The 27760-nt window shown below is 38.2% G+C and overlaps 1 protein-coding gene across 1 annotated transcript in view; it reads right to left on the bottom strand.

Moving 5' to 3' along the window:
* Nucleotides 1-10781: 10781 nt before the first annotated feature.
* Nucleotides 10782-27760, bottom strand: part of IRAK2 (interleukin 1 receptor associated kinase 2) — a 53541-nt gene continuing 36562 nt past the window's right edge. Inside the window, exons 10-13 of the mRNA XM_044676002.1 lie at nucleotides 22886-22948; nucleotides 20631-20831; nucleotides 18279-18567; nucleotides 10782-12779 (exon numbers count right to left, since the gene is read on the bottom strand). Of these exons, the coding sequence (XP_044531937.1) occupies nucleotides 12658-12779; nucleotides 18279-18567; nucleotides 20631-20831; nucleotides 22886-22948 (675 nt within the window). The 3' untranslated portion in view covers nucleotides 10782-12657. The remainder of the gene's footprint in view (nucleotides 12780-18278; nucleotides 18568-20630; nucleotides 20832-22885; nucleotides 22949-27760) is intronic.

Below are 27760 nucleotides of genomic sequence, written 5' to 3'. Positions count from 1 at the left end.
AAGGGAACCATCAAGAAGAAAAAAATCCCCATACGCATAAAAATATTTATGGCAGCTCTTTTTGTGAGAGCAAAGAATTGGAAACAAAATAGGTGTCTGTCAACAGGGAAATGGCTAAACAAATAGTAGTACATGAATGTAATGAAATATTACTTTGCTCTAAGAACTGATACATGTGATGAATATAGAAAAACATGGAAAGATGAAATGATTCAGAATGAAGTAAGCAGAGCCAAGTAAACATATACAACAACTACAATAATGTAAGTAGAAAAAACAACTACATGCTAAAAAAAATCAAAAGTGAATATTGAAAAATCATAAAGAGCAACCAGTATCAAATGAGGGGATGTGAGAAGACAACCCCTATCCACCTCTTCATGGAGGTGGGAAGTCAAGTGTTACTCACTGCAGGTATTTTTTAACATTTTCAATACATCAATTGGTTGTGCTGATTTTTTTTCCTCTTTAAAAAATACTATTTGTTGATCCAAGGTAATCCCAAAGGACTCTTGATGGAAAATGCTATCCACCTCCAGAGAAAGGACTGATGGAGTCTGAATAAAGATAGAAGTATACCATTTCTCACTTTATTCTCTTCATGATCTTTTTAAAATATGTCTTCCTCCATAACATGACAAATATGGAAATATGTTTTGTATGATAATACATAGATAGATAGATAGATAGATAGATAGATAGATAGATAGATAGATAACCAATATCAAATTGCTTACCAACTCAGGGAGGGGGAAGGAAAGGCAGGGAAAGAATCTGGAACTCAGAATTATAGAAAACAAATGTCAAAAACTGGGGAAAAATAAAACATTACTGAAGGAAAAAATGTACAGAAGAAAAGGAAAGCTTGAAGGAATAACAAATAGCACAGCTTTGAAAGTTCTATATTAAATTTACAACGTACTTAAGAGGAAAAGGAAGCTGTATGTAATAGATTTTCAGTTTCATGGACATTCTATTTTACTTTATGCTCATTTTATTTAGTGTTTTTTAAGTAATAAATATAACATCACTTTTATTTTAAAAATTAAATTCTTTAAGAAATAATAAATAAAATATTTTATTTAATTCAAAAATAATAAATAAAATTATTTTAAACATAAAAATAATAAGTCTTGATTGATGACACATGTTAAAACCAGTGGAAATGTGCATTGGCTATGGGAGGGGGCAAAAGGGGGTGAAGGGGAAAGTAAAAACATGAATCATGGAACCATGGAAAATTTTTCTAAAAAATAAAAAAAACATAAAAATAATTTTAGAGGAAAAAATACTGTTTGTAATACAGAATGGCTCTCAGGAGGGGAAAGGAAAGGGATACTGGGGACAGCTATGATGATGTAAGAAACAGAAGATATCAATAAAAACTCATTTAAGAAAAGAATCTCAACCCTTTGGATATACCCCTAAAACCCTGGCTGGGAGATGGTAGTCTTGCTCTTAAAATTTAACTTACAAATGAGAGTGGGATTTAGCATAAGGACCCAGGAGTATACAAAGGGCTGAATTTGTATCCCACAGAATTTGTATTCCATAGAACCTGACTCATAGTAGATTTAATAAACATCTATTGATTGGTGGATCTATAAATTGATTGTTCTATTTGGATGGATCTATTGATTTATTGTTCTCTTTGGTTCAAAAAAGGAAGGCAGAACTGGGAAACTCATGCCCTGGAATAAAAGTCATATATACTGTGTCTGTGTGTGTTTGTGTGTGCTGTCTCTTTAGCTAAACTGTGAACTCCTTGAAAGCAGGAACAGAAAGCTTTCTGTTCTCTCTACAACACCTACTAAGCATACTGAGTACCATGAGCATAATAGATGCTCAGTGTATGTATGATGGCTGAATAAAGGAATCTGAGTGAAAAATCTAACTCAAGGAGCTGAATCACTTCTTTCTCTAAACCATTTTGCCTCAGAGACCCCCATAAAAGAGCTCCTCCCCCCCTCTTCCCCGCCAAACCATAAATTCTTGATTTAGTGAGTGTGGTTACCTCGGGTCAACTGTGAGGGAAATAGAAGGGGATTTTGTGATGTTTTCTAAACTCACTCCCACTGCCTTCCTTCCTCTGCCTATGGCTTTGTGGTAGTTTGACCCAGAGGACAGTCTGATTTTTAGTCTTGGTCTCCTACTCTGAGTCACAGGGTCATGCATTTAAAACTGAAAGCAAAAAGAGGAATAAAACAAACATTTATTAAGCACCTGCTCTGTGCCAGCCACTGTACTAAGTGCTTTGCAAATATTATCTCATTTGATTCTCACAACCCTAGGAGGTGAGTAATATTATGATCCCTATTTTATAATTGAGGAAACTGACAAAGGATAGGGGACTTGTCCAAGATCACACAATTAGTAAGTATTTGGGGCTGGATTTGAATTCAGATCTTTCTGCCTCCTGACTCAATACTATATCCATTGTGCCACCTAGATGCCTCAGTAGGAAGGGACCTCATGAGTCATTGATTCACATCCTGTATTCTAAGATGTCAGCAAATACCCTGGAATTCTGCTACCCTACTATTTTCTATATCCCTTGGCCAGTATACAGGAAGATGGAGATCCTGAAATAGACAAAGGACCTCTTTGTGCAACAGACTCCCTCCCCCCCCCCCTTTACCTAGTCCCACTGAATAGACTCCAAGAGCAACACTATAACAGTCTTTCATTTCAGTCATTCAGAGCAACCTAGGATTTGAGCTTAAACAGGAAAATTCTCGAGGTGCAGCTCCTTTGCATGCAGCTTCTTCTCAAAGTTTTTCACTCCCTCCAGAGGCCTCCCCCTAAAGAGAATTTGAAACCACATGTGCCCCTTCCCTAAGCTAGAAGCCAGAAGAAGGAACTCCTCCCTTAAGCTTTTGCCACTTTGTCCCTCCCTCTAACAGGGGCCATTGGCTCTCCACCTTTGATCATATCAGCTCTTTGACCCTCTACTGACTATGCTTCCTAATCTCTACCCTAAATGGGCCTACCTAGCCCCAAACTACTTAGAGTTATTAGAAATCATGAAATGATAGCTAGCATTCATCTAGTGCTTTAAGATTTGCAAAGTGCTTTACAAACATCTCATTTTATCTACAGAACAACCCTGAAAGGTAGGTGCTTTCTATCTGTTCTTTCCCTTCAGCTCACTATAAAGATCTACCCTCTCTTGATTTTTTTTCCTTTTTAAAATCCATACTTTCTGCCTTAGAATTGATATCACCAATTCTAAAGCAGAAGAGCAGCAAGGGCTGGGCAATGAGGGCTAAGTGACCACATAGCTAGGAAGTGTCTGAGGTCAAATTCAAACTCAGGTCCCCCCAACTCCAGGATGCCCCTCCCTGACTTTAATAAATAACCTCCCTTTGTTACTGATGCTCTCTCTTAACTGCTGAACTTCTGAAAACAGAAGTGTGGCCCACTCAGTGCAGGTGAGTGTTCAATGGGCTGATATCCCAGGTGCCACTTAAAGTGTTCATCTGCCCACAGTTCATATACTGCTTGCTGTTAAGCCTCCAGAAAAGCAGCCCATACCTTTACAAGAGACTCTCCCTGTGTCCTTGCACATAAGATCCTCTCTAGTGGACCTGCGTTAGTTGCCTGTCCCACCAAGAAAACAATGAGTGATCCAATTTTGATACTGATCTAGGTGCAATGTGTGAAATGTGACTCAATTATTGGAGAATCCCATGCTTTTTCATTATTTCTGGTTTAGGAAATTTCCTAACTACATAAAATAAAAATGTTACTTTTCCATGATCATATGACATACTGAACATAGTAAGGTGAAACTTAAAATAAGTTTTCACACCCTTATTTCCTTTGAAGTCCTTCACCAAGCCCTTCCTTCCCTCTTCCCACTTCTTTGGTGCCCATACTGCTTACTCCCACATGCATGGAGATGGAAGATGGCTAGAGGAGAAAGAGTAGGAGTACAGATGTGACCAAGGCACCAGTTCTAGGCCTCAGAGTTTAGGAAAGAAAGACCATCATAAGAAGGAAGGAATGAAGAAGGGAAGGTAGGAAAGAAGGAATGAAAGAACGAAGGGAGGGAGGGAGGGAGGAAGGAATGACCGAATGAAGGAACAAAAGAACAAATGAAAGGAGGGAAAAAAGAAGGAAGGGAGGGAGGGAGGGAAGGAGGAAGTGAGAGAAGAAACAAAGAAATGAAAGAATGAAGGAACAAAGGAATCGAGGAAAGAACAAAGGAACCAAGGAACCAAGGAACGAAGGGAGGGAGGGAGGGAAAGAAGGAAGGAATGAAGGGAAGGAGAGAGGAAGACAGAAATGCAGGGAGGGAAGGAAGAAGGGAGAAAAGAAGGATGGAGGGAAGGATCGAGTAATTAAGCGCCAACTATATGCCAGGCACTGTGCTTATCCTTACTTCAACCATGGGAGGTGTTTTTTAAGTGCTATTATTATTTCCATTTTATAGTTGAAAAAACTGATGGCAAAAGTTAAATGGCTTGTCCAGAGTCATATGACTAGTGTCTGAAGCTGGATTTTAACTCAGGTCATCCTGACTACAAGCCCAGCACTCTACCACTACCTCCTAGGACATGAGGAGAAAGATCAGTCTTCCCATCCCTCACTCCCACCCCAATCTCAGCCTCTTTATTTCTTAATAGCAGATAGTCCCTAGATAGGCTCCTCTTTTTTATCTTCTTTTTTTCAAATGTAATTTTTTCAATTAACAAAATTGTATTTTTTTGCCCCCAACCATCCTCCATAATACATATAGTATATATGTATACAATACATGAAAAATATGTTTGTAATAAATATGCTGCATAATCAAGCAAAACAAATTCCTTCACTGGCCATCTCCTCTGTGGGTATGTGATTCTATATACCCTGAATCCATCACCCGTCAAAAGGTGGTTTGTGGAGAGTTCATCCTTTGTCCTCTATAATTCCAGGTGGTCATTGCATTGATCAGAATTCTTAGATCTTTTAAAGTTGTCTTTAATTTGTTGTAATTATTGTATAAAGTGTTCTCCTGGATCCACTCGCTTCACACTGCATCAGTTCATACAAGTCTTCCCAGCTTTCCCTGAATCTGCACTTCTCTGGTTCCAGTGCCCTGCTCCCATTCTGGGTCAAAGTGCTTTCACTGCTATGATTCTATATTTATCTGGCCACGACTACAGTGCCTCAGTTGGGGAGTTGCGTTCTCTGTAAGCTTTATTGTGACAATAAGAGCTTTATTATTATGTGGCACAACAAGGAGGGGGAGGGAATGATAATATGGAAATTAAGACAAGTCAGTGTTCAACTCTACTGTTGCAAAAAACTCACCCAGCTTGAGGGAGAAGGAAGGAGTTGTGTCAGAGAAAATACATACACAAGACTGGAGTTCAAGCAGGAAAGTTTTATACCCCAAATAGAGTGGACGGAGAACAGGTGATTGATGCCGAATGTGGGAAGGGGCATTCCTAATCAGAGCCACGTGTGATCATGGAGAAATTCCAGGGAGTCACGGATCAATACCAGGTTGGGTGGGGAAAGTTTCTTTATCAGGAATAGAAATTTGGAGAGGTTTTGAACTGACTATCTGAGGCAGTCGGGGGAAAAAAAGAGTGGCTCATAGGCCACCGCAGTTAGCAGGAGTTTGATCAACTCTGAAGTTGGTGACATTAACTGCTTGACACAGGATTAAAAACAGATCAGAGTAGTGGAAAAACCCAACACTATCTGTCATTCTCTATATGCTTTATGTGCATTAGGCCCAGTTAGCCAAAGTGACTATATTTGGAGTCCTTAGTATCCATAACGCCTAGCACATTGCCTTGCATATAGCAGGTGCTTAATAATTGCTTATTTAATTGAAGTCCTGCCAATCCTACTAGCACACTATCTTTATCTCTTACATCTCCTCCCCATTTATTGTCATGACCTATAAAGCTTCGAGAACCAATTTCTTATAATAGTCCTTTAATTATTTTCCGTGCTTCCAGTCTCTCTCCTCTCTAATCTCTTCTCCCCTGAGCTATAATAGTCTCTGGCTCACTTCTGCCATATGGCAGCTAGAGCAAAGCGATTCAACCATTTTGTAATCTTAAGGCACTTTATGAATATGCTTTGTATGCATTCTCATTTAGTGCTTAATATTTACTGAACAAAATTGAATCTGCTTCTTTGGGAAAAATGTCTTTCTTTTTTCCACTTACCTCCCTTCAAATATGTCCATTTTGGCTTATCAAATAAGCCATTCAGTTCTATGTCTCTTTTTGCTATGCTTATTATATTTTTATATCACAGAATGCTAGAGTCCTCATTATGGTTAATATCATATCTATTTCCTCTTATAATGCTATCACTTTTTCTTTTTGACTACCGTGTTATTCAAGGGGATGTATAGACCAGTGATAGACTGTATGTCTAATGCTTGAAGATTATCCCAGCTTTATTGAGAAAGACATCACTAAGACTGGCTTTGAAACAATTCATTTGTGGCTTATCTACTATGTAATAACCTCATGAGAAAAATGTAAATCAGGGGCAGCTGGGTGGCTCAGTGGGTTAAGAGCCAGGCCTAGAGATAGGAAGTCCTGGGTTCAGATCTGGCCTTGGACACTTCCTTGCTGTGTGACCCTTGGTAAGTCACTTAACCCCATTGCCCAGCCCTTATCATTCTTCTGTCTTAGAACCAATACTCAGTATTGATTCTAAGATGGAAAGTAGGGTGTTTTTTTTAAGTGAATCATAGTATCAGAATAAATAATTTGTGGCAAAATAACGTTTATTATTATACCTTCATTACTGACTTTCTGTTACCATGATACATAATTTGTCCCTCTACACTTTCTGATTTATATTTGACTATATATCATAACAATGATATCATTGCTGTTTCTAAATTAACCAAGCTGGCCAATGCATGATAGGTGTATCTGTCTTTAGCTTATTTGTCTATCTTTTTTACATAAAATTTCTTCTTGTAAGTAAGTAACTTGTTGATTTAAATTCCCTGATCTAATCTACTTTCCTTTTTCTTTAGCAGGAAATTTAGCCCATAAATGTTTATAATAGCAATGTTTATAACAATAATATGTGGGATATTGTCTGACATTTTTCTACCCTGATTGTCATTTCTATCAGTAATGTGATAGAATGGAAAAAATACTAGATTTGGAGTTAGGGGATTTAGATTTAAGTTCTGGCTCTTCTATAAACCACCTTAAGCAAGTTGTTTCATCTGTTGGTCTCATTTTCTTTGTCTGTAAAATGAGGGATTTGAGCTACATTAATGGTTCTCAATATTTGAGATATCTGAAAGGTCAAAACTACTTCCGTAATACTAGTAAGATGTTATTTGACTATTAAAATACTTCTCTTTCTGACTGTATGAAATGAATATAAAATGTGACTCCTAACCTATACATGTGCATTAAATCAGGATGCCAGCAAATCATGCGACTAAGGAGCCGCATGGGAACCTGACATCCTGACTTCTGGAAGAAGTTGGTAGAAGTCCTTGTGTGGCAGGTGGCGTGTCTGGAAGTCAGGACTCAGGATCCAGACTGTCCAGTCAGAGAGCCCCAGTAGGAGTGACACCATCAGCCTTATAAAAATGGGGACTAAACAGTAGCTTGATCTCTTTCACTCATGACTCTCTCTGACTGGACATTAAGCTTGCTCTGCCTTGGCAGGGAAGCATGGCAAGGCTTGGAGACTTTTTTAGTTAGGACAGCCTGGTAATCTCCCTCTCCCTCTTCCTCTCTCCCTCTTCCTCTCTCCCTCTTCCTCTCTCCCTTTTCCTCTTTCCCTCTTCCTCTCTCCCTCTTTCTCTCTTTCTCTGTCTCTGTCTCTTTCCCTCTCACTTTTACTAATAAATCATTATAAATTAATATACTATCTCCAAGGAATTTTCATCATTAACATAATCACACATCTGTGTGAGGCTTGATTTTCTTCATATGCTTCAACCAAAACAATATATTATAAAAGATTGAACTCAGAAGCAGATATGAGAATCCAGTTATTTTCTATTAAGTCAGTCATTAAAGAGGTTTTCAAATATATATAAAATTCTTTTTAACCACAGTATAAAATTAAAAACAAGGACAATCTAATTAAATCTGATGAAACCTGACCATGAAAATCTTTTGCTCCACGCAGAATTTTGATGATATTCCCATAACAAAGAGTCAATCATCTTAGAGATGGGTTAGGTATTTTTCCTTTGCAAAAAAAAAAAATCCATATTTGCTCACCTATTTCTGGGATAACAAGTGGTTTTAAGTAGAATGTTACCCAGTAGATATGGTACTTTCAAAAAATTAAACATCCTAACTTTTCAAGGTAAAGGTAACATTTTACCATGGAGTAAGAAAGTAACTGCTTTTTGAAAGAAACTCATTCTAAAGAGAGCTTTTTGAAAACAAAACTTTGGAAATGTTTCCATTTTCATGTGACTTTGTTGCCCAAAAATGATGTAAATGTGTCACCTTGAAAAACTCTCCAATTAACACACTTGGAAATAAAATTCTCCAACTTGATAAAAACTATGTAAGTTCAACTCTTCCCAGGTAGTTTACAAAAGCAAAACAAAACAAATGACATAAAAATAGGTAGAAATTTACTAGCTAAATATTTCTTACAAGAATTTTGATTTGTTTTGTTTTTAAGTTTTGGGGAGAAGAGATGGGAGATGAAGAAATCAGCGAAATGTTTGCCCCAAGAAAAAAGAAAAAGAAAGAGGTCATTGAAGGTTTCTTGTTTTTGTTTTAAAGAATACATAGGGGGCAGCTGGGTAGCTCAGTGGATTGAGAGCCAGGCCTAGAGACAGGAGGTCCCAGGTTCAAATCTGGCCTCAGACACTTGCTAGCTGTGTGACCCTGGGCAAGTCACTTAACCCCCATTGCCTAGCCCTTACCACTCTTCTGCCTTAGAACCAATACACAGTATTGACTCCAAGATGGAAGGTAAGGGTTTAAAAAAAAAAAGAATGCATAGAAGAGAACATAAGTAAGGCCAAAGAGATTGCAAACAAGCAGAACATCTTTGAAAGTCACATGTTGCATTTATTATAGTCTTAGAAGGAAAAATAAGTTCTATGTTATAAAGATTTACAATTTCATATACAATATAACTCTTTCTTTTCTACTTTGTATTTAGAAATGCTCTTTTTAAGGAAAATGATAAATAGTAGTGAGGTTGCAGGAAAATTAAGACACCAATACATTGTTAGTGGAGTTGCAATCTGACCCAACCATTCTGGAGATCAATTTGGATCTAGGTTTAAAGGACTCTAAAACTATGCATACCTTTTGATCCATCAATACCATTACTAAGTCTGTATCCCAAATAGATTTCTTTTTTAAAAAAAAGGGAAAAGGACCTATTTGTACAAAAATATTTGTTGCAGTGCTTTTTGTGGTAGCAAAGAATTGGAAATTGAGAAGTTGTCCATCAATGGGGGAATAGCTAAACAAGTTGTGGTATATGATAATTATGGAGTACTATTATGCTATAAAACAAATGTCAAGCAGGATTATTTCAGAAAAATCTGGAAAGACTAACAAGAATTGATGTCCAAAGTTAAGTAAGCTCAACCAGAAGATCATTGTGAACTGCGACAGCAATATAACTTAATGAAAAACTGTGAATGACCTAGTTATCCTCAGCAATACAATGAACTACGACAATACCAGTCTCATAATAAAAAATGCCATCTGTTCTCCAAGAAAGAACTGTAGTTTGAATTCAGATTGAAATATTGTATATTTCATTTTCTTTCTTCTTTTTTTCCATTTGAGAACTCTTCCACAAAATGACTAATATGGGGAAATGTTTTACATGACTACACATATAGAATCTGTATCAGATTGCTTTCTGTCTTGGTGGGGTGGGGAAAGGGCAAGGAAGGAGTGAGGGTCAGAAGAATGGAGAGAATTTGAAACAAAACTTTAATAAAATGAATGTTTAAAATAGTTTTACATGTGGTAGGGGGGAACCAAAATATTATTTTTTTAAAATGAAGCAGTTTATTTGGACAATTTGCTGTGAGTTCATTGTTAACTTAAAAGCACATTACAGAGATGTGCTATCGCTTTGCAGTACGTTAGACTTTTGTGTGATGAGAGAGTGTTTACTTGCTTCCCAATCTTCTTTCTTGTCTGGTTGTGTGCTTTAAGTCCACAGGATCATGGGGCTAGAGGTAGAAGGGGCTCTAGAAGTCATCTAGTCACCTCCTCCTTTTCACATATGGGGAAACTGAGACCTATGTAGGTTAAATGACTAGCCCAATGTCACACAAGTCATAATTACCACAGGCTGGAATTGAACTCGGTTTTGTCTCTCTACATTTCATACCTTTCTGCTTGGAAATTCTGACTTTTTGAAATGACTGCCTTTTCCATTCTTTCTTCCATAAAAAGGGGTCACAAGGTTTTCAAGTAAGAGGATTGTTGTTGTTTTTTAATAAAATAATAGCAAATTTTACTAAGTAAAAAATAGAGACATTGTTGGTTTTGTCAACAAATAAAAATTTGTAAATTTTTTTTAAAGGAAATACTTTTTAGTTAGCATTTTAAGGATCAGAACAAAGAATGAATTTTTTTTTAATTCCTAGATGAATTTCTTTTGGAAGAAAAAGGAAAACCCGTAATTTCTATCTTAGAGTCAATATTAAGTATCAGTTCCAAGGCAGAAGAGTCATAAGGGCAAGGAAATTGGGGTTAAATGGCTTGCTAAGGGTCACACATCCAGGAAGGATCTAAGGTCAAATTTGAACCCAGGACCTCCCATCTCCAGGCCTGGCACTCTATCCACTGAGCCACCTACCTGGTTCCTTAGACAAACTTCAACAAAATCTAACTGGTAGTTAGGCCTGAAAACTGAGCGTTATGATTTAATAAGGGCAGCCAATTTCTTCCACTTCAGTCTCTTTATGAAATATCTTTTTCATCCATGGTAACCATCAAAACCACAAATCAAATTAAATTAAAATTAGAATCAGCCTCTGGAATTGATGTTTCACAAAGTGCTAAACAAAGACTTTTAAAAATAATGAAGCACATTTAATCATTTATATTTTTAAGTACATATTTTATATCATTACAGCTAAATCCCGAAGAGTGTATTCAAATATGTACTATCTGAAGTTGCAATTATGTAAAATATAGTCACTGGTTCAAGCACCACTGAAATATTCTGTACAAATTCAAATAATGTGATGACTGCAGAGGTTTCATTTTTTGCATTAGTCAGGATTTAGCTGTATGTATTAAATTATCAAATTGCATTAAATTAGTAATGATTTTAGGTAGAACAAAGAGTTTTTTCCTACCATTAATTGTTTTTAAATTTCAAACATTTATTTCATTTTATCTCATCTTTTTCATTGTTCTGATTGTAATTGTTTTATGATCCACATAATATATGAATAAAATTATACAGGCATACAATTTATAAATAAATACACATACAATGAGTAGCTCAAAAATGTTTGTCTACAGGAGCGTACAATCAAAGCAATTTGGAGACTGCTGTCTTAGAGAAGTACGTGGGGGCACTGAGAAGTTAAGTAATTTCTCTGGGGTCAACAGTTAGCCTATACCAGGGGGCAGGACTCGAATGGACCAAGATCATCTTGACTTCAAAGTCACCCCTTTCCCTGCTATGCCCCAGTGCCTCTCAGAGCATTATGTGTCCAAATGTTGCAAAAGGCAATAAATCAGAATCCTAGAATACCCAAGTTGGAAAAGACCTTAGAGATGAGTAACTCTCACTCCTTCATTTTTCAGATGGAGAAACTGAGACCTAGGGTGAGGATTAGTGGCTTCTTTAAGGGTCATAGATAAAAACTAGCCCTCAAACCCATAGCCTCTGACTAAAACTAAACAACACATATTCTCAAAATAAAAAATCTTTATTAGAAAATGTAGCTTAGAAAAAGAAGAGGGGGAAAGCAATTTCCCTCCTCTGAATCACTGATGTCCCTTGAGGGCAGAGGTAGAGGGATAAAACATAGCATGGGCCAAAGCTAATGATAAATAATAAATATTTGACTCATTTCTAGCAAAGGAGATTCAACCTGAAAGTGTTCATATCTCCCACGTAATATGGGATCAGAAGCCATGCGATGAGAGCATTGAACAATGAGTTCTAACACAAACTGAAAAGGCAGCATGATTGGTTTTGCCTGGCATGGATGCAAAGTTCAACAAAGTCCTGAATGTTCCAAAATCAGGGGGTGCTCAGTCAGTTATTCTGCTCAAATGCTGAAGGAAGTCTTTTCAAACCAAGTCCAGGTCAATTTTTGAGGCTTGAAAGAAGAGCTCTAGACTTCTGACTCACCAAGAGGCACACTGGTGAGTGACAGTTAAACTCGGACTGAAATGGACAGTGTTCTTTGCTACAGAGAACTATTCCAAGGGCTTAATAAAGTGTTTCGTAGTTTCCTTCTTCCTTCTTGGGCTCCTTCAAGCATTGTTTCCTTTATCTCAAGTCTAAAACTTGAAGCTCAGACTTCAGACTGTGGAAAGCTAATGGACCGGGTAGACTTTTGTCTACTTATCCATGAAAAGTATCCTCTCACTCATTCTTGTGACCTGAAAGTCTTTATCCACAAAGAACTAATATATTTCCATCTTGTGTCTCTTTTTTTTACTTCATTTTTCCCATGTTAATTAGGTATCTCCCCTTCTCGGTTTATGGTTCAAAAGATCCAAATAGCTCCTTGCTGTTTACCTTTTCTTCTTCATAGAGCAAAATATTTTCCATCAATTTCTTCTTGGCATCATTGACTTCAACTTCCCAAGAAGTTTCTATTGCTAATATCAAAGAAAAAATGAATATGAGTAGGAGCAAAAGAGGAAATATTCGCATTTTTTAGATTCACTAGTTAAGTCACTCCCCCCACCTCACTCCAAAAATTTCAAACATTCAAGATCATAGAGTTTCAGACTGGAAAGGGACCCTGGAGGTCATTGAGTCCAACTCATCCCTAAATAAGGATTCTTCCTCCAACCTCTGCCTAATGACCTCCTATGAAGGAAAATTCACTACCTTCCAAGGCAGCCCATTCTACTTAGGATACTTCCTTAAAATAATGCAAATTCTCCCTTTCTACAGTTTCTGCCCAGCCATTCTCTGGGGCCAAGAAAAACAAAACTAATCCTTTTCCCACATGACAGTCCTTCAACTAGTTGAAGACAGCTCCTCTGTACTCCCTCACCTCCACCACTCCTATCTCATTAATCTTCTTTTTTAAACATCCCCACTTTCTTCAACCAGTCTCCAGGAAGCATGAACACAAGGCCATTCACCATCCTGCTTATCTTCCTCTGAATGATCTCCAGCTCATAAAGACCCTTCCTAAAATATGGTGTCCAGAACACAATATTTCAGATGTGTCTGACCGGGATGCACCCAACACCTAACAAATTAAATACAGAATAAGCATCTTCAGCCTAAAGAAGAGAAGTAATTGGGACATGACAACTGTCTTCAAATACTTGAAGGGCAAAAATAAAACCAAAAACAAATGCTGAAAGGGTTGTCATTGTAAAAGTGAAATTTGGGAAATGTATCAAACTACATTTCCCGTAGTCCAACGGGTTTCCGTTTCCGGTTTTTGGGCTTGGGAAGGCTTACATCTTGACGCAGGGAAGGGTTTAAATCTCCTGGGTTAGGAAGGAGTGGCCTCTTTGGCAAGTAGGCGCTTCTGGAGGCGGCAGTTTTGAATGCTTACAAGCGTGTGGTCTAATGATTTTATCTATCAGCATGGCTTTAATTAAAATACTAATTTATATATTTATACAAGCCTTTATCATTTTTCATTTTTATAATTTTGGCAACCTTACGAAGTTTGGAAATAGAATTCTCAGTTTTCTAGATAGCCTAAGAAGAAGCCATGTGGCTCTGGGACCCCGAGTCTCAGAAGCGATTTTTTTCCTTGCCCAGTCCTCTCCCGATTTTCCCCAGCCTAGAGGCTGTTTTACGGGGAAGAGAGACAATGGTTTTAATTGCCGCTGGGCTGCTAATTATTTTGCTCAATGCCCCGGGCCTGGTGGCCCTTGCTGGCTCTGATAGAATGCCGGAGCCCAGCCAGTGTGTCTCTGCCGCTGCTCTCCTGACTCCATGACTTGACCTCCATTCCTACTGCCGATCTCCTGACTTGATCTCCATTCCTGCTGCTGATGCTGCTGATGCTGCTGATCCTGACCGCTTACAGCCTAGAACCCCGAGCCCCAACAGCGATGACCTGCCGCTTTTGCCAAGATCTTCGGAGACCTCCGCCACTGCTCCTTAGGATTTGGTATTGTCCCCGCTACCCCCTCTCTTGGTTTGGTAATGGCCTGCATTCTAGCCTTCCACGTGTTTTCTCTAAAGACCTAATTAGGCAACACCCACACAGACTCTACACATGGGTATTTTCCTGAGCTTTTCTCCACTAACCCTGAGCCCACGTGGACAATAGGGTCTGGACCTAGCAACTAGCTTACCCTTAATGGGGCCGAATGGCCTATTCAGACTTGCTTGTGATTAAAAACTGAACTCAGGGGAGAAATATTCACCCCCATAACTGCTCAGAACTTTGAACTTTTAGAAAAAAAAAACCCTTAAACTCAGCAGAACTCAATCAAAAGAACCTTAAATTGAAATCAGGGGTGAACTTTAAAAACCTCGGTACTGAATGAGCTTTATTTCTGTTTTAAAAAGACTGTATCTTACTGTATATTGCTAATTAGTTTTGTTAATTAATCTTGCTTACTTCGTTGATTTTCCTGTTGCACTGAATCATTTTACGCTAATGAAGTTTCTGCTTATGATGTTATTATATTTACTAATTTACCTAAAGCTTACTGTATGAGAAACAATGCGGTTATATGTACCACCTATGAACATCTTATAGAGCACATGTCTTTTAAAAATTTATTCTGCCTTGGTAATTGCAAAGAACCTTGAAAGTTTCCATGCTTTAAATATTACCTTGTAATTTTACAAGAGATATTTTTTAACTTTTACTTTAAATCCTTAAGAATTGTTGTCTTAAAGGATAAAGCTTTTATATATTTTATTATAAGAGATATTATTGCCTTAAATGGGTAGAAGCATTCCTATCCAGGATTTTTTTAAAAACAGGAAGCCAAGGAGCTCCTGTATATTCTTATCTGAGGATGATTATACCAGAAGGTTTCTTTTTTAAATATCACATTTTGCTATGGAAGCAATAACAGCATTTGCCAAGGGTTAAAAGTTGTAACAAGTATATAATTTTAAACATCATTGTTTATTGTTTTGAAATGTGCTATTGGAAATAATGGTACTCCATTTGAATGTGCATTGTGAATCTGCTATTTTGTAAAACCCACTTTCTCCAGGGTAACATAACCCTTCTAGTTCTAAGCTATATATATTTTTGATTTTTAAAACATTTTTTTTAATGAGAGCAATTGATTTTTCCTTTTTCTCATCTTGTACTGGAAGTACATATATAATCATTATTTATCCTTTTTCTGATTCTACAGCAAATACCTGAGCCTATAGGACTGTGATTTAAATGCCTCTCTGATTCCAGAAGGGAATATGAAAGCCATTAATAGTGCTAAAGAAAGCACATGGTCAGAGACTTGACTGACTAAGATCTGCAAAATAGCAGTTCTATGCCAATACTTTAGGGCGTGGAAATCGGGTTTTGAGTCCTGGAGTCCCAGTCTTTTCTAAAACTCTAGAGGACGTGGGTCCCCTCGACTTAGATTCCTAGAAAGCACCTAAGATTGGTTATTTATTTGGCTCACTTCCCTAAAAAGCTGATGATAAGTCAGATCAGAGAGAGACATTTCCCTTTAGTCCTGGCCCTGGATGGGTAATTGCACACTGCTGAATTCACTTTAATTAGGCCTTCATTCAAAGGTCTAAGTTTATTTTCCCCAGATTTTTGCACATTTCATTTACAAGTTAATTTTTTCTTCTTTTTTCTTGAATTTTATTCTTTGTATTTTGCCATTCTTAGCTGATCTGAGGTATTTTTTTTTTAGAAAAAAGGTGTGTTTAAGATTTACCTCACGGGGATATCTGTTAAGTTGTTTTTTAAAATTCGATAATGTGAAAATATATGTATATTTAACTCTTTTAGGAGTAATTTCACGGGGAATTGAAATTGTATAAATCTTAGAAGAAAATGTATGTTTTGTAATCTATAATGTAAAGTTTAAATTCTTTTGAGAATAATTTCAGGATAAGGATCTTGCCATCTCCCCAAAATCCAGACAACGAACTTGTTTTGGTGAGGACACATGAAGATGTCTGAAAAGCCTTCACTGTACCATGAAGACCAAACTTTGACCTTTGGGGTGCAGTTGATTGAACTATGGGGAGTTGAAATTGAGTTGTATGTATTGTTTTAATTGTACACTGTTATGCCAGTGGGGGACAGCCCCCAAATTAGTTTTTTGTCAATGCGTCTAATTTTAACCATTTGTTCATCTATTTCTTTATCCCTAAATTCCTGAAAAATTTAGAAGTTGTTTATTTTTACAGGTCCAGCGAAGAAAAAAGGACTAACCTTTTTTTTTGCTGGACCTCACGGGGAATTGTAAAAGTGAAATTTGGGAAATGTATCAAACTACATTTCCCGTAGTCCAACGGGTTTCCGTTTCCGGTTTTTGGGCTTGGGAAGGCTTACATCTTGACGCAGGGAAGGGTTTAAATCTCCTGGGTTAGGAAGGAGTGGCCTCTTTGGCAAGTAGGCGCTTCTGGAGGCGGCAGTTTTGAATGCTTACAAGCGTGTGGTCTAATGATTTTATCTATCAGCATGGCTTTAATTAAAATACTAATTTATATATTTATACAAGCCTTTATCATTTTTCATTTTTATATCATGTGGAAGGCAAATTGAGATTGTTCTTCTTGTTCCCAGAGGCCAGAATTAGGCGGCTTGGGTTAAAATTGAAGAAAGAGGTAGATTTTGTCAGGATATAAGAAAAAATTTCCCAACAAGTAAATCGATCTAAAGGTCGAAGGAGCTACTTCCCTAGGTAGTTTCCTGTCACTGGACAGTTTCTAATCCCTCTGGTTACTAGTGTTCCCCCTGTACCCCTACCCAAGTCACCTTGTAGCTATAATTTGTATATACATATATGTGTGACTGTGTGCATGTTTATATGTGGGTCTATATATATTTTAATATGTTCTGTATTTATATGTCTCCTGTATATATGTATATGTATGAAATATATATCCAATATATGTTATGTATCTATGTATGTGTTCATACATATACATACATACAAATACACATACACATACACACAGGCTGTCTCAAAAGTCTCAGAGTAGGTTGACCTTGGGCCGCCTTCATCAGGCCCATCCTACAGAAGCACCATACCACCCTGTATAATAAGCCTTACTAGCTTAAAATCTTAGCATTGGCATCTCTACTCTTCTGACATGTGTCAGATAAAAGCATTGGTTCCATTTTATTAACTAGGTAGAAAAAGTGGTAGGCCAAAGACTTAAAAATTAAGTTGGATCTAAATGAAGGTCTAATTATTGCCTAATTTAGGTCAACCTTCCTCCTCCAGAGGAGCTACTGTTAGGGTATCCCATGTGGGCTAAGGTACTGTTCAGGAAAGTCTTCAAGGATGATCTCTTTTTATCCTTGGATGCCTCCATCCTTGTTGAGGCTGGGCTTAGGATTTCTTTTATAATTTTACTTCTGGTAAAAATGGGAACATGATTGGGCCAGAGAAGATATTCTGCCATGATCAGCCATCAACACCTTAGCAAGAATTAGTTTATCTTATTTAACCAATTATCTAGATGATAATAAGGATTCTTTCTCCAACATTCCCAATAAGTGGTTGAGATAATGGGTCAAATAACAGTCATGTTTCATATTGGGGAAAGAAAAACAAAAAAAGGTCCAGAGAATGGGAATGGTCCTATATAGAGGGATGCCCAGAGGTAGAGATATAATCAGCAGCACTCAGTAGGAATGAGAGCCCTGAGTATATGTGTAAGGGAGAGAATTTAAAAAAAAAAAAAAAAGGAAGGCATCAAAATGAACATGGAGAAGGACTGAAGTCAAAGCTCTTCAACCTCACCATTTTTGCTGCCTAAAGAACCAACTACTGACCCCTTGGAAACAACTCTGAAATTCTGTAACCCTCTAGCAGAATAGTAGGCAGAATGGCAGAGGTGGTTTGGGGGCACGCTGCATGGTGGCACGAGACTCTGCAAACCTTCCCTCCCCCTGAATCTGGAGCCAGGAAAAGTGTGTGGTCTTGTGATGGGGAAGGAAGGGAACAAGGTTTCCATGTTCTTACCATCTTGAGGATGTGAAGGACCAGGACCCATTGAAGAGTCAGCCTCTATGCCATTGGTCAAACACCTTCTTGCCCTATTCCCTGGTTGAGGTGATGAGAACCCTGCTCCTGCCCAGAGTCCATTCTTGTCAGGTTCATCTGAAGAGCCTTCCATGCTAAAATTATCAACGTCATCAGTTTCTTCTGGGGTGTTCACCAAAGAGTTCTTCAATTCCGAATTTCCCCTGGGGCTGAGGAGGTTCTGGGGATTTCTGATTTGTTGATTCAATTCTGCCACAATAGCACACACCTATGGGAGAGGGGATATGTTCTCTGATCAGCTCTTATTATTATTTTTATTTTTTAATTTTATTTTTATTGTCATAGAAAACACACTTCTATATTGGTCATGGTTTTAAGAGCAAATTTATACAAAACCAACACCCCCAAATAAAGCCATAAATACACTGCTGTGGAAGACGACTCCAATAGATCTTTCTCTGGAGGCGGATAGCCTTCCCCATCATAACTCTTTCAGGATTGTCCCAGATCAGTTCATCGCTGAGAGAAGCCAAGTATTCAGAGTTTGATCAGTTCCTCTTTATAAAGGAGCAATTGTGTGAGGCAGTGAAAAGAGTCAAGGCCTTGGAAGTCAAAAGACTTAGGCTCTCATCCTAATTCGGCTGTATATGAGCTTGGGCAAGTCGCTCCATCTTCCTGATCTCCATTTTCATATCTTAAAAATGGAATTTGCCCTTTCTGATTTACAGAGCTATTATGAGGATCTAAGAAGATAATGAATATGAGGAAGGAAAGGGAATGTGACATATATTAATGTAGCACTTACTACATGCCAGGCACTGGGCTAAGTGGTTTTCTGTTTTTCATTTTTTCAAATATAATCTCATTTGACGGACCTAGAAGGCAATATGGATACAGTGCTAGACCTAGAGTCAGGAATACCTGAGTTCAGATTTAGCCTCAGATACTTATTCTCTGTGACACTGGGTAAGTCATTTAATCCTCTTTGACTCAGTTTCCTCATCTTTAAAAATGAGCTGGAGAAGCAAACAGCCAACACTCCAGTGTCTTTGCCAAGAAGACTCCAAATGGGGTCACAAAGAATCAGACACAATTGAAAAATGACTGAACAATAACAAATCTCATTTGATGAGGACTCAAAGGGCCAAAGATTTAGAGCTAAAAGGGAGCTTTGAGGCCATCAAGTCCAATAATAATAAGATGGCATTTATATGGCAATTTAAGATTTGCTAAGCACCTCGAGTACATTATCAGCTCAACTGAGGCTCACAGCAATGCTGGCAATTACTGCCTCTGACTTTGGGTTACTGAGCTGTGTCTGAGATGCTTATTGGGGTTAGAGATTTGAAGAATCAATTTTAAAATGTGAAGAATCAATGCTATGGGAGCTTAGGATGTATATACAAATTGCATATTTTAGGTAAAGCCTGTGGGAGTCAGTGCAGAGAGCAGAAAGGTGAAAGCAGGCTTCTCTTCAAGCCTATGTGAGAATCTATCTCACCACCTTCTCTCTCATTATGACACACTTAACTACATCCTCCTGGTACTGTTCAGGAAAGTCTTCAAGAATGATCTCTTTTTATCCTTGGATGCCTCCATCCTTGTTGAGGCTGGGTTTGGATTTCTCTAAAATTATGATAAAATACTTAAATAACAAGTGTCTTATAGTTTACAAAATGCCATGTGAATATAGGCAAGTTTCTTAGTAACGATTCCAGGACAGAAGGGCAAGCGCTAGGCGAGCAGGGTTAAGTGACTTGCCCACGGTCACACAGAGCTAAGAAGTCATTGAAGCCAGACTGGCTCCGGGCTTAGTACTCTATCCACTGTGCCACTCAGCAGCCCCAGAATAGACTTCTGACAAGTCTCCTTACCATTCTCCAATTTAACCTTCACACCTCTGCCGGATTACTCTTAATGCATTGGTCTGACCATAGCACTCTCCTGCCCCAAAACTTGAGGACCCCCCTTCACCTAGAATATGTAGCCCAAACTCCGCAGCCTCACATCTTCACCTATTTCAAAGATGTGAAGTAATTCACCCAAGATCATACACATATTCAGTATCGGAGGCAGGATTGGAACTCAAATTCTCTAACTCCAAATGCAGTGTTCTTCCCACTCAACGAAGCGTAACTATTTTGCAATTAAGAAATCAATTCTTGGCAAGCCAATACTTAAGAAATCTGGAATCTAGTCCAGTGCTCTTGCCAGGATAGTGTGCTTACTCTCTGGAACTATGAAAATAAACATGCCAGATGCTCAGCCCTGCTTGCCTCATTCCTCCAGCTGGTTAAGAGCATGATTTTTGGGGAGGAAACTCAGTCTTACCTGGGTCAGGTTGGGGTTTTTTTTCTGCAGGCAGAGGTAGACAGCTGTAGCAAAGTCTACAGCACAGTTTTCTGGTAGGTGCCCAGCTTTGGCATCCTGGTATTTCTGGCAGATCTCCTTTGCAGCTAGCTTCTCCACACATTTGATCTTGGAGCATAGTAGGGCTTTAGGGCTCGGGATTTCACTGATGAGTAAGTCCTTCTGCAGTAGGAAGACATTCTTATGTGAGCTGATAATGCTTAACTATGAGTCTCACTGCTCCACCCCTCCCCCAAAAAAAAGCAAAACACATCTACTATAGGAACTTTCAAACTGCTCCCAGCTGGGGGATTTTTTTTTTAAAGGAATTCATGGAACCTTGATATCACAGAAAAACAAATGTCATCATTTTTCTACTTATTCAGCCCTTTTATGGTCACTTTCTGATCCAGTCCTTGAATTGTCCTTAGAACAAATACATCACTGTGGGTTATGGGTAAGAGTATAATTTGGAGATAGAAATCCAAGAGAGTACATTTAAAAATCATATTGTTATGTATAACCCAGATTGAATTACTTGCTAACTCCTGAAGGAGGGAGGGAAGGAGGGAGAGAGACAATTTAGACCATATAACTTCAGAAAATGTATGTGGAAATGTCATTAAAATTAAAATCACAATTATAAAAATTTAATTTAATTTAAAAATTAAAATAATGTTGTTGCTATTCAGTTGTAACCAACTCTTCATGACCCTATTTGGGGTTTTCTATGCAAAAACCAAGTGGTTTGCCATTTCCTTCTCCAGCTTATTTTACAGATGAGGAACTGAGGCAAATGGGGTATTTTCTTACTAATATAAAATTTAGAGGGACAAAGGGAAATTCAAATATTTCCCCAAAATTCTGAAAACTAAACTTTACTTGCCAAATATTCCACTAAACTCCAGTGAACATCTGTGGAACCCTCCGTGTCCCACAACAGAACCCAGTGTGATAGCCCCAAGGCTAGACAGTGAAGAGTTCACTTTGGCCACTAGCCACATCCTGAGCCTTCCAAAGTAATCACTTTGTAGTCTGGGGATGAACATGGGAGGCTATAGACTGCAGAGATGGGAGAAAATAAGTCTCTTCACAGCTAGACAGAGAAAGAGCTACTTCTTGCCTAAAGCCCTGATAGAGAGTGGATGGTGACAGTAGGGCCAGCAAAGGAGAGGAAGAGTTTTGGTCCCAAACATGAGGAAATCGCCTCCTTCTACAGTTCCATAATACAAGCCACCCCTCATAAGAGAAGATCTACCCCTGTGGGAATGGGGGGGAAATGTAACTATCCAATATGATAAAGTCTGTAAGAGACTGGAGAAATGGCATCAACATTTTAGTAACCCATAACACCAAGAAGTGCTGACCTTTGTTTGTGGAGCCTGAGTCAGTAAAGAAGGGGCTTTTGAATGATGTGTTCCCTCAAAAAGGGGGCACATTTGTCCTGAATCGCCAAACTTATCCCAGTAACTAGGGAAACCCCGAAAAACAAAGGGTAGAGATCATATTTAAAGACTGATTATGACTAATTGTGTTGACATTGTTTGGTAGCAAAGATATTTAGGTAGGAACCAATCAATGAATCCACGGCCACTTAGAGCCTACTCTCTCCAGGCCCCAGGACTAGGCACGGTGAGTCCCAAGAAAACAAACTTTCTTGAGGAGTTTCTGTTCTGTAAGGGGGAAATAAGATGGCTACATATGTAGAAATAATGGAAGGGGAAAAGAGCAGATGGTGTCAGTTACTCAGAAGTAAGACTTACCACAGCCCTAGTGCTGCCTTGGAACAGAATTGGGTTAAGCCTTCAGAGAAGACAACCCAAGGTTTTCTGCAAATGGGGAAGGACCTAGTGGTGGCTGAATAGATTTCATAATTTGTGGGCTCCACTGAGACAATTGTCCAGCTGGAAAGCATGATGCGTGTCTCTTCCCTCTCCTCTAACTTCTCCAAAACTGTGGCTGTGCTGGGTACGAACTCTATAGTCAATAGTCAAGTCACTAAAAGGGTGAGTCTGTGATGGAAGGGTAATTGAGAAATAGCCAAAGCTACATATGGGACTAAAACTGCCCTAGCCTTCGTTCCACTGGCATGTCTGAGAGCCCCAGTTTTAGCGCCCATTCTCCCACCCAGACCAGTCTAAGATTAAAAAAAAAAAAAAAGCTATTAATGGACCGAAAGGGAGATACAGCCCATGAACCTGGTCTTGTTAGTAACAGAACCATAACTGGCACCTTACCAGAAAAACTGGAGTTCTCTCTTTATCCATTGCTGGGATACTGGTCAGAATCTCTGCTAACACCTAGAGAGAACATTGTATTAGTCTTGAGTGAACTTACATAAAAGATTTATTTAAAACAGTTACCCTCTATTAAGAATGATAATAACTAGCTAATAACAATTAGCTTTAATTATCTAATTAATTTAATCTAACTATTTAATTAATAATGATAATAACTAGATAACAAAAATTTAGATAGCATTTTAGTATGTGTGTATGTTTTTAAAGCAGTTTCCAATCAATTACTGAATTGGCATTTATTCCCAATAGCCTATGGTGGGTATTAAGTGGTGGAGTTATCATTACTCCCATTTTTCAGGTGAGAAAATTGGCAACACTATTATGCAAGCTTAGGCTATTGTTAAGATGGCTTCTAATAGGTCTTCCAAACACTCATTTCCCCTATTCAATCCATACTGAATATCACTTTCAGACTCATCTCTTCTTTAAGCACTGTTTGCATTATATTATTCTATACCCAAAAGCCTTCACAGGGTCCTAGAATCGGAGCTAGAAGTGATCTTCCGGGCCATCTCATCCAACTATGTATTTTATAGATCTGGAGACTGAGACTCAAGATAATACAAAATTAAGCCACTGGGATTGCATAGAGGTGGGATTTGCACGAAAGTCTTCTGACTCTAAAATCAGTGGTCTTTTCATTGTACCATATTGCATTCAATGACCCTCCATTGCTTACAGGCTAAACTCCTTACCTAGTTTCCAAGGCTCTCCAAAACGTGTCCCCAACCTAACTGTTTTCTCTTCTTTGATATCAACTTCTTGATCCAAGTCATGCTCTTCATTGCTCCACAGACATGTTTTGCTCATTGCCCTCTCTTTGCCTTTATTCTCATGTTGGCTTCCCTCTGCTCTATTTGACCAAATCCCACTCAACCTTCAAAGTCAGACTCAAGTCCCACTTTGTAGAGAAAGTCTCAAGCAGTCACTCAAGTCCACATTTCTCTCTGCGTTCTCTGAAATTCTATACCACTTCTAGGGGGTTGTTGTTGTTCAGTCATGTCTGACTCTTCATGATCACATAGACCATAGCATGCCAGACCCTTCTATCCTCCCCCATCTCTCAAAGTCTATCCAAGCTCATATTTGTTGCTTCCATAGCACTATCCATCTATCTCATTCTCCGGCACCCTCTTTTCCCTTTGTCTTTAATTTTCCCCAATATTAAGGTCTTTTCCAATAAGTCCTGATTTCTCATTATATGGCCAAAGTATTTAATTTTCAACTTTAGTATTTGACCTTCCAGGGAATAGTCTGAGTTAATTTCTTTGTATATTGACTGATTCAACTTCCTTGCTGTCTAAAGGACTCTCAAAAGTCTTTTCCAGCATCACAATTCAAAAGCATCAATTCTGTGGCACCCAACTTTCCTTATAATCCAACTCTCAAATCACACACTGGAAAAAACCATAGCTTTGATTTACAGCTCTTTGTCAGCAAGGTGATGTCCCTGCCTTTTAGTATGATGTCCAGATTTGCCACTCCTTTCCTACCACGAAGCAAGCATCTTTGAATTTCATGGCTGCAGTCACCATCTACAGTGATCTTTGGGCCCAAGAATAAAAAATCTGACACTTCTTCTCCCTTCCATGTCTTCTCCCTCTATTTGCCTAGAAGTGATGGGATTTGTTGCCAAGATCTTCATTTTTTTATGTTAAGCTTCAAGCCAAGTTTTATACTCTCCTCTTTTACCCTCCTCAAGATGATTCTTAATTCTTTACTCTCTACCATCAGAGTGGTATCATCTCTATAACTGAGATTATTGCTATTTCTCCTGGCATTCTTAATTCCTGCCTTGTACTCATCCAGCCTGGTATTTCAGATGATGTATACTCTGCATATGTTAAATAAATAAGGTGACAATATAGAGCCTAGCCTACTCCCTTTCCAATCTTAAATCAATCAGTTATTTTATGTTCAGCTGTAATTGTTGTTTGTTGGCCCCCCTACAGTAGGTTCCTATGGAAGCAAGTAAGATAATCCAACACACTACCATTTCTTTGAGGACTTGCCACATTTCATTATGACCCACATAGTCAAAGGATTTTGTGTAGCCCATGAAGCAGAAGTAGATGCTTTTCTGGAACTCACTTGCTTTCTCCATAATCCAATGAATGTTGGCAATTTGGTCTCTAGTTCCTCTGCCTCCTTGAAAATGAGCCTGCTCTTGGTTCACATTTTGCTGAAGCCTCACTTGCAGAATCTTAAGCGTAATCTTGCTGTCATGTGAAATGAGTGCAGATGTATGATAATTTGAACATTCTTAGCATTGCCCTTCTTTAGGATTGGGATGTAAACTGATCTTTTCCAATTTAGCTGCCATTGTTGAGTTTTCCAAATGTGCTGGCATAGAAAGTGCTGCACTTTAACGACATCAACTTTTAGGAATTTAAATAGCTTAGCTGGAATTCTGTCACCTCCACTAGCCTTATTGTTAGCAATGCTTCCTAAGGAACACCTGACTTCACTTTCTAGAATGTTTGGCTCTAGATCAATAACCACCCCATCCTAGCTATCAGTGATATTAAACCCTTCCTTGTATAGACCTTTTGTGTATTCTTGCTACCTCATCTTAATCTCTTCTACTTCTGTTAAATCCCTACAATTTTTATCTTTTAATATGCCCATTTTTACATGAAATATTCCTTCATATGTCTCATTTTCCTGATGAGATCTCTTGTCTTTCCCTTTCTTTTGTTCTCTTCTATTTCTTTGCATTGCTCATTTAAGAAAAACTTACCTCTCCTTGCTATTCTCTGAAGCTATTAATTCAGTTGGACATATCTTTTCTTTTCTCCTTTCCCTTTTGCTTTCCTGCTTCCTGCAGCTATTTGTATTCCCTCAGCTTCCCTCATCAGAGAGCCATTTTGCTTTTTTGGGAGTTGTTGTTGTTGTTGTTGTTGTTGTTGTTGTTGTTGCCGCCTCCTGTACAATACTGTGAACCTTTGCCCGTAGTTCCTAAGGCATTTTACCTACCAGATCTAATCCCTTAAATCTCTTGTAGTAGGTACCACTCTTTTTCCCATCACTAATTATCTATCTTATATTGTAATGTTTCCATCTCTTCAATAAGATCTGTTTTTTTCACCTTTACCTTCTGTCTTAGAATCAATATTAAGTATTGGTGCCAAGACGGAAGAGCAGTAAGAGTTAGGGGTTATATGACAATTATGGTTAATGACTTATTTGCCTATGGTCACAAAACTGGAAGTGTCTGAGGCCACATATGAATCCAGGTTCTCTTGACTCCAAGCCTAGCTTTCTATCCAACCCACCTAAAATGCCACATGACCTACTTTTAAAATGTCTTTTTTTAATGTACTTAAACATTTCAATGTTAAAAGAACCAAAAAAAGTTATATACTAAATCACAAACTATTAGGCATCATTTATTTTTTTAAATTGTATATTAAATTTAGCAAGGTAGTAACAAAGTCGCCCTACTTGTGCCAATAAGACCTTTAGGTCCTTGACAGCAAGACCATGGCTCTTAATTCTTTGAGATCCTCCTAAGCAAAGTCTGAGCACTCATTAGATTCTTGCTGAATTGAATGAAAACAGAGTTCAGAGATACACAACTAGGTTACAACAAAGGTATGATAAGAACTCAGAACTTGAATCTGTATCTTTTAACCCTGTGCCCAAAGACTTCTTAGAATATGTTACAGTGGAATACAATTTCTAAAGTACAGGAAGGTCCTGTTTCAGAGAGGCCACCCTTCCAAAATGTTCCTTAAGGTTATTGAGTCCAAAAAGGGCAAAATGTTTCATATATCACTGCCATTTCTTATCTTTCTTAACTATTTTATTTTGTTATTAAGGAGGATTTAATCCTAAAAGATGGGATTAGGAGAGAGGTGAATATCTTGAAATGACTATGATATAAAAATAAAAGGTACATAGGGGGCAGCTGGGTAGCTCAGTGGAGTGAGAGTCAGGCCTAGAGACAGGAGGTCCTGGGTTCAAACCCGGCCTCAGCCACTTCCCAGCTATGTGACCCTGGGCAAGTCACTTGACCCCCATTGCCCACCCTTACCACTCTTCCACCTATGAGACAATACACCGAAGTACAAGGGTTTAAAAATAAAATAAAATAAAAAATAAAAAAAATAATAAAAGGTACAAATAAAACTTATTTAAAAAAGGAAAATATTGGTAAGTCCATTTCCATTCAACTCAAAAATCCACTCTGGTCCTAGACAAGGCATGATCCTAGCTCTCAGGAAGCACTGGGATACAATAAATAATAGCTAGACTCAAAGACAGGGAGACTCAGTTCCTCCTCTGATATTTTTTAGCCTGTGTGACCACGAGGCAAGTCATTTAATCTCTATGAGCCTCAATTTCCTCATCTGTGAAAAGGAAATGATAATATTTGCAGTACCTACCCCAAAGGATCCTTGTAGCTAGGTGTCATAGTGCACAGAGCCCTGACTCTGGAGTCAGAGGCAGAGAAAGAGAGAGAGAGAGCTGTCTTTCTTCTCTATTTGCATCCCCAGTACTTAACCCAGTGCTTACTCAATATTTTATTACTTATTCGTTTATTAAAAAGTCCAACTTAGTGGCATAGTAGAATGAAGAGTGAGTAGCAGGAAAAGCTAAAAGTAATTGCTTGGGAAGGCACAGTCAAGGGGAGAGAGTTTTGTTTTGGTTTTTCCATGTAGGTCTCTCTAAATCAGTCTTAATGACTATAGTTGAGTGATTAATAAAAAGTCAGGATGAGGCATAACCAAAACACCCCTAACCTAATATTGTTGTTGACCTGTTCCATGATCCCAGATGAATCATTTAACTCTCCTAAGCCTGGGAAAA

Source organism: Gracilinanus agilis, chromosome 1, assembly GCF_016433145.1.
Source record: "Gracilinanus agilis isolate LMUSP501 chromosome 1, AgileGrace, whole genome shotgun sequence".
Taxonomy (NCBI): Eukaryota; Metazoa; Chordata; class Mammalia; order Didelphimorphia; family Didelphidae; genus Gracilinanus; species Gracilinanus agilis.
The sequence above is the reverse complement of the archived record's forward strand: the minus strand, read 5'-3'. Positions and strand labels throughout refer to the sequence as shown.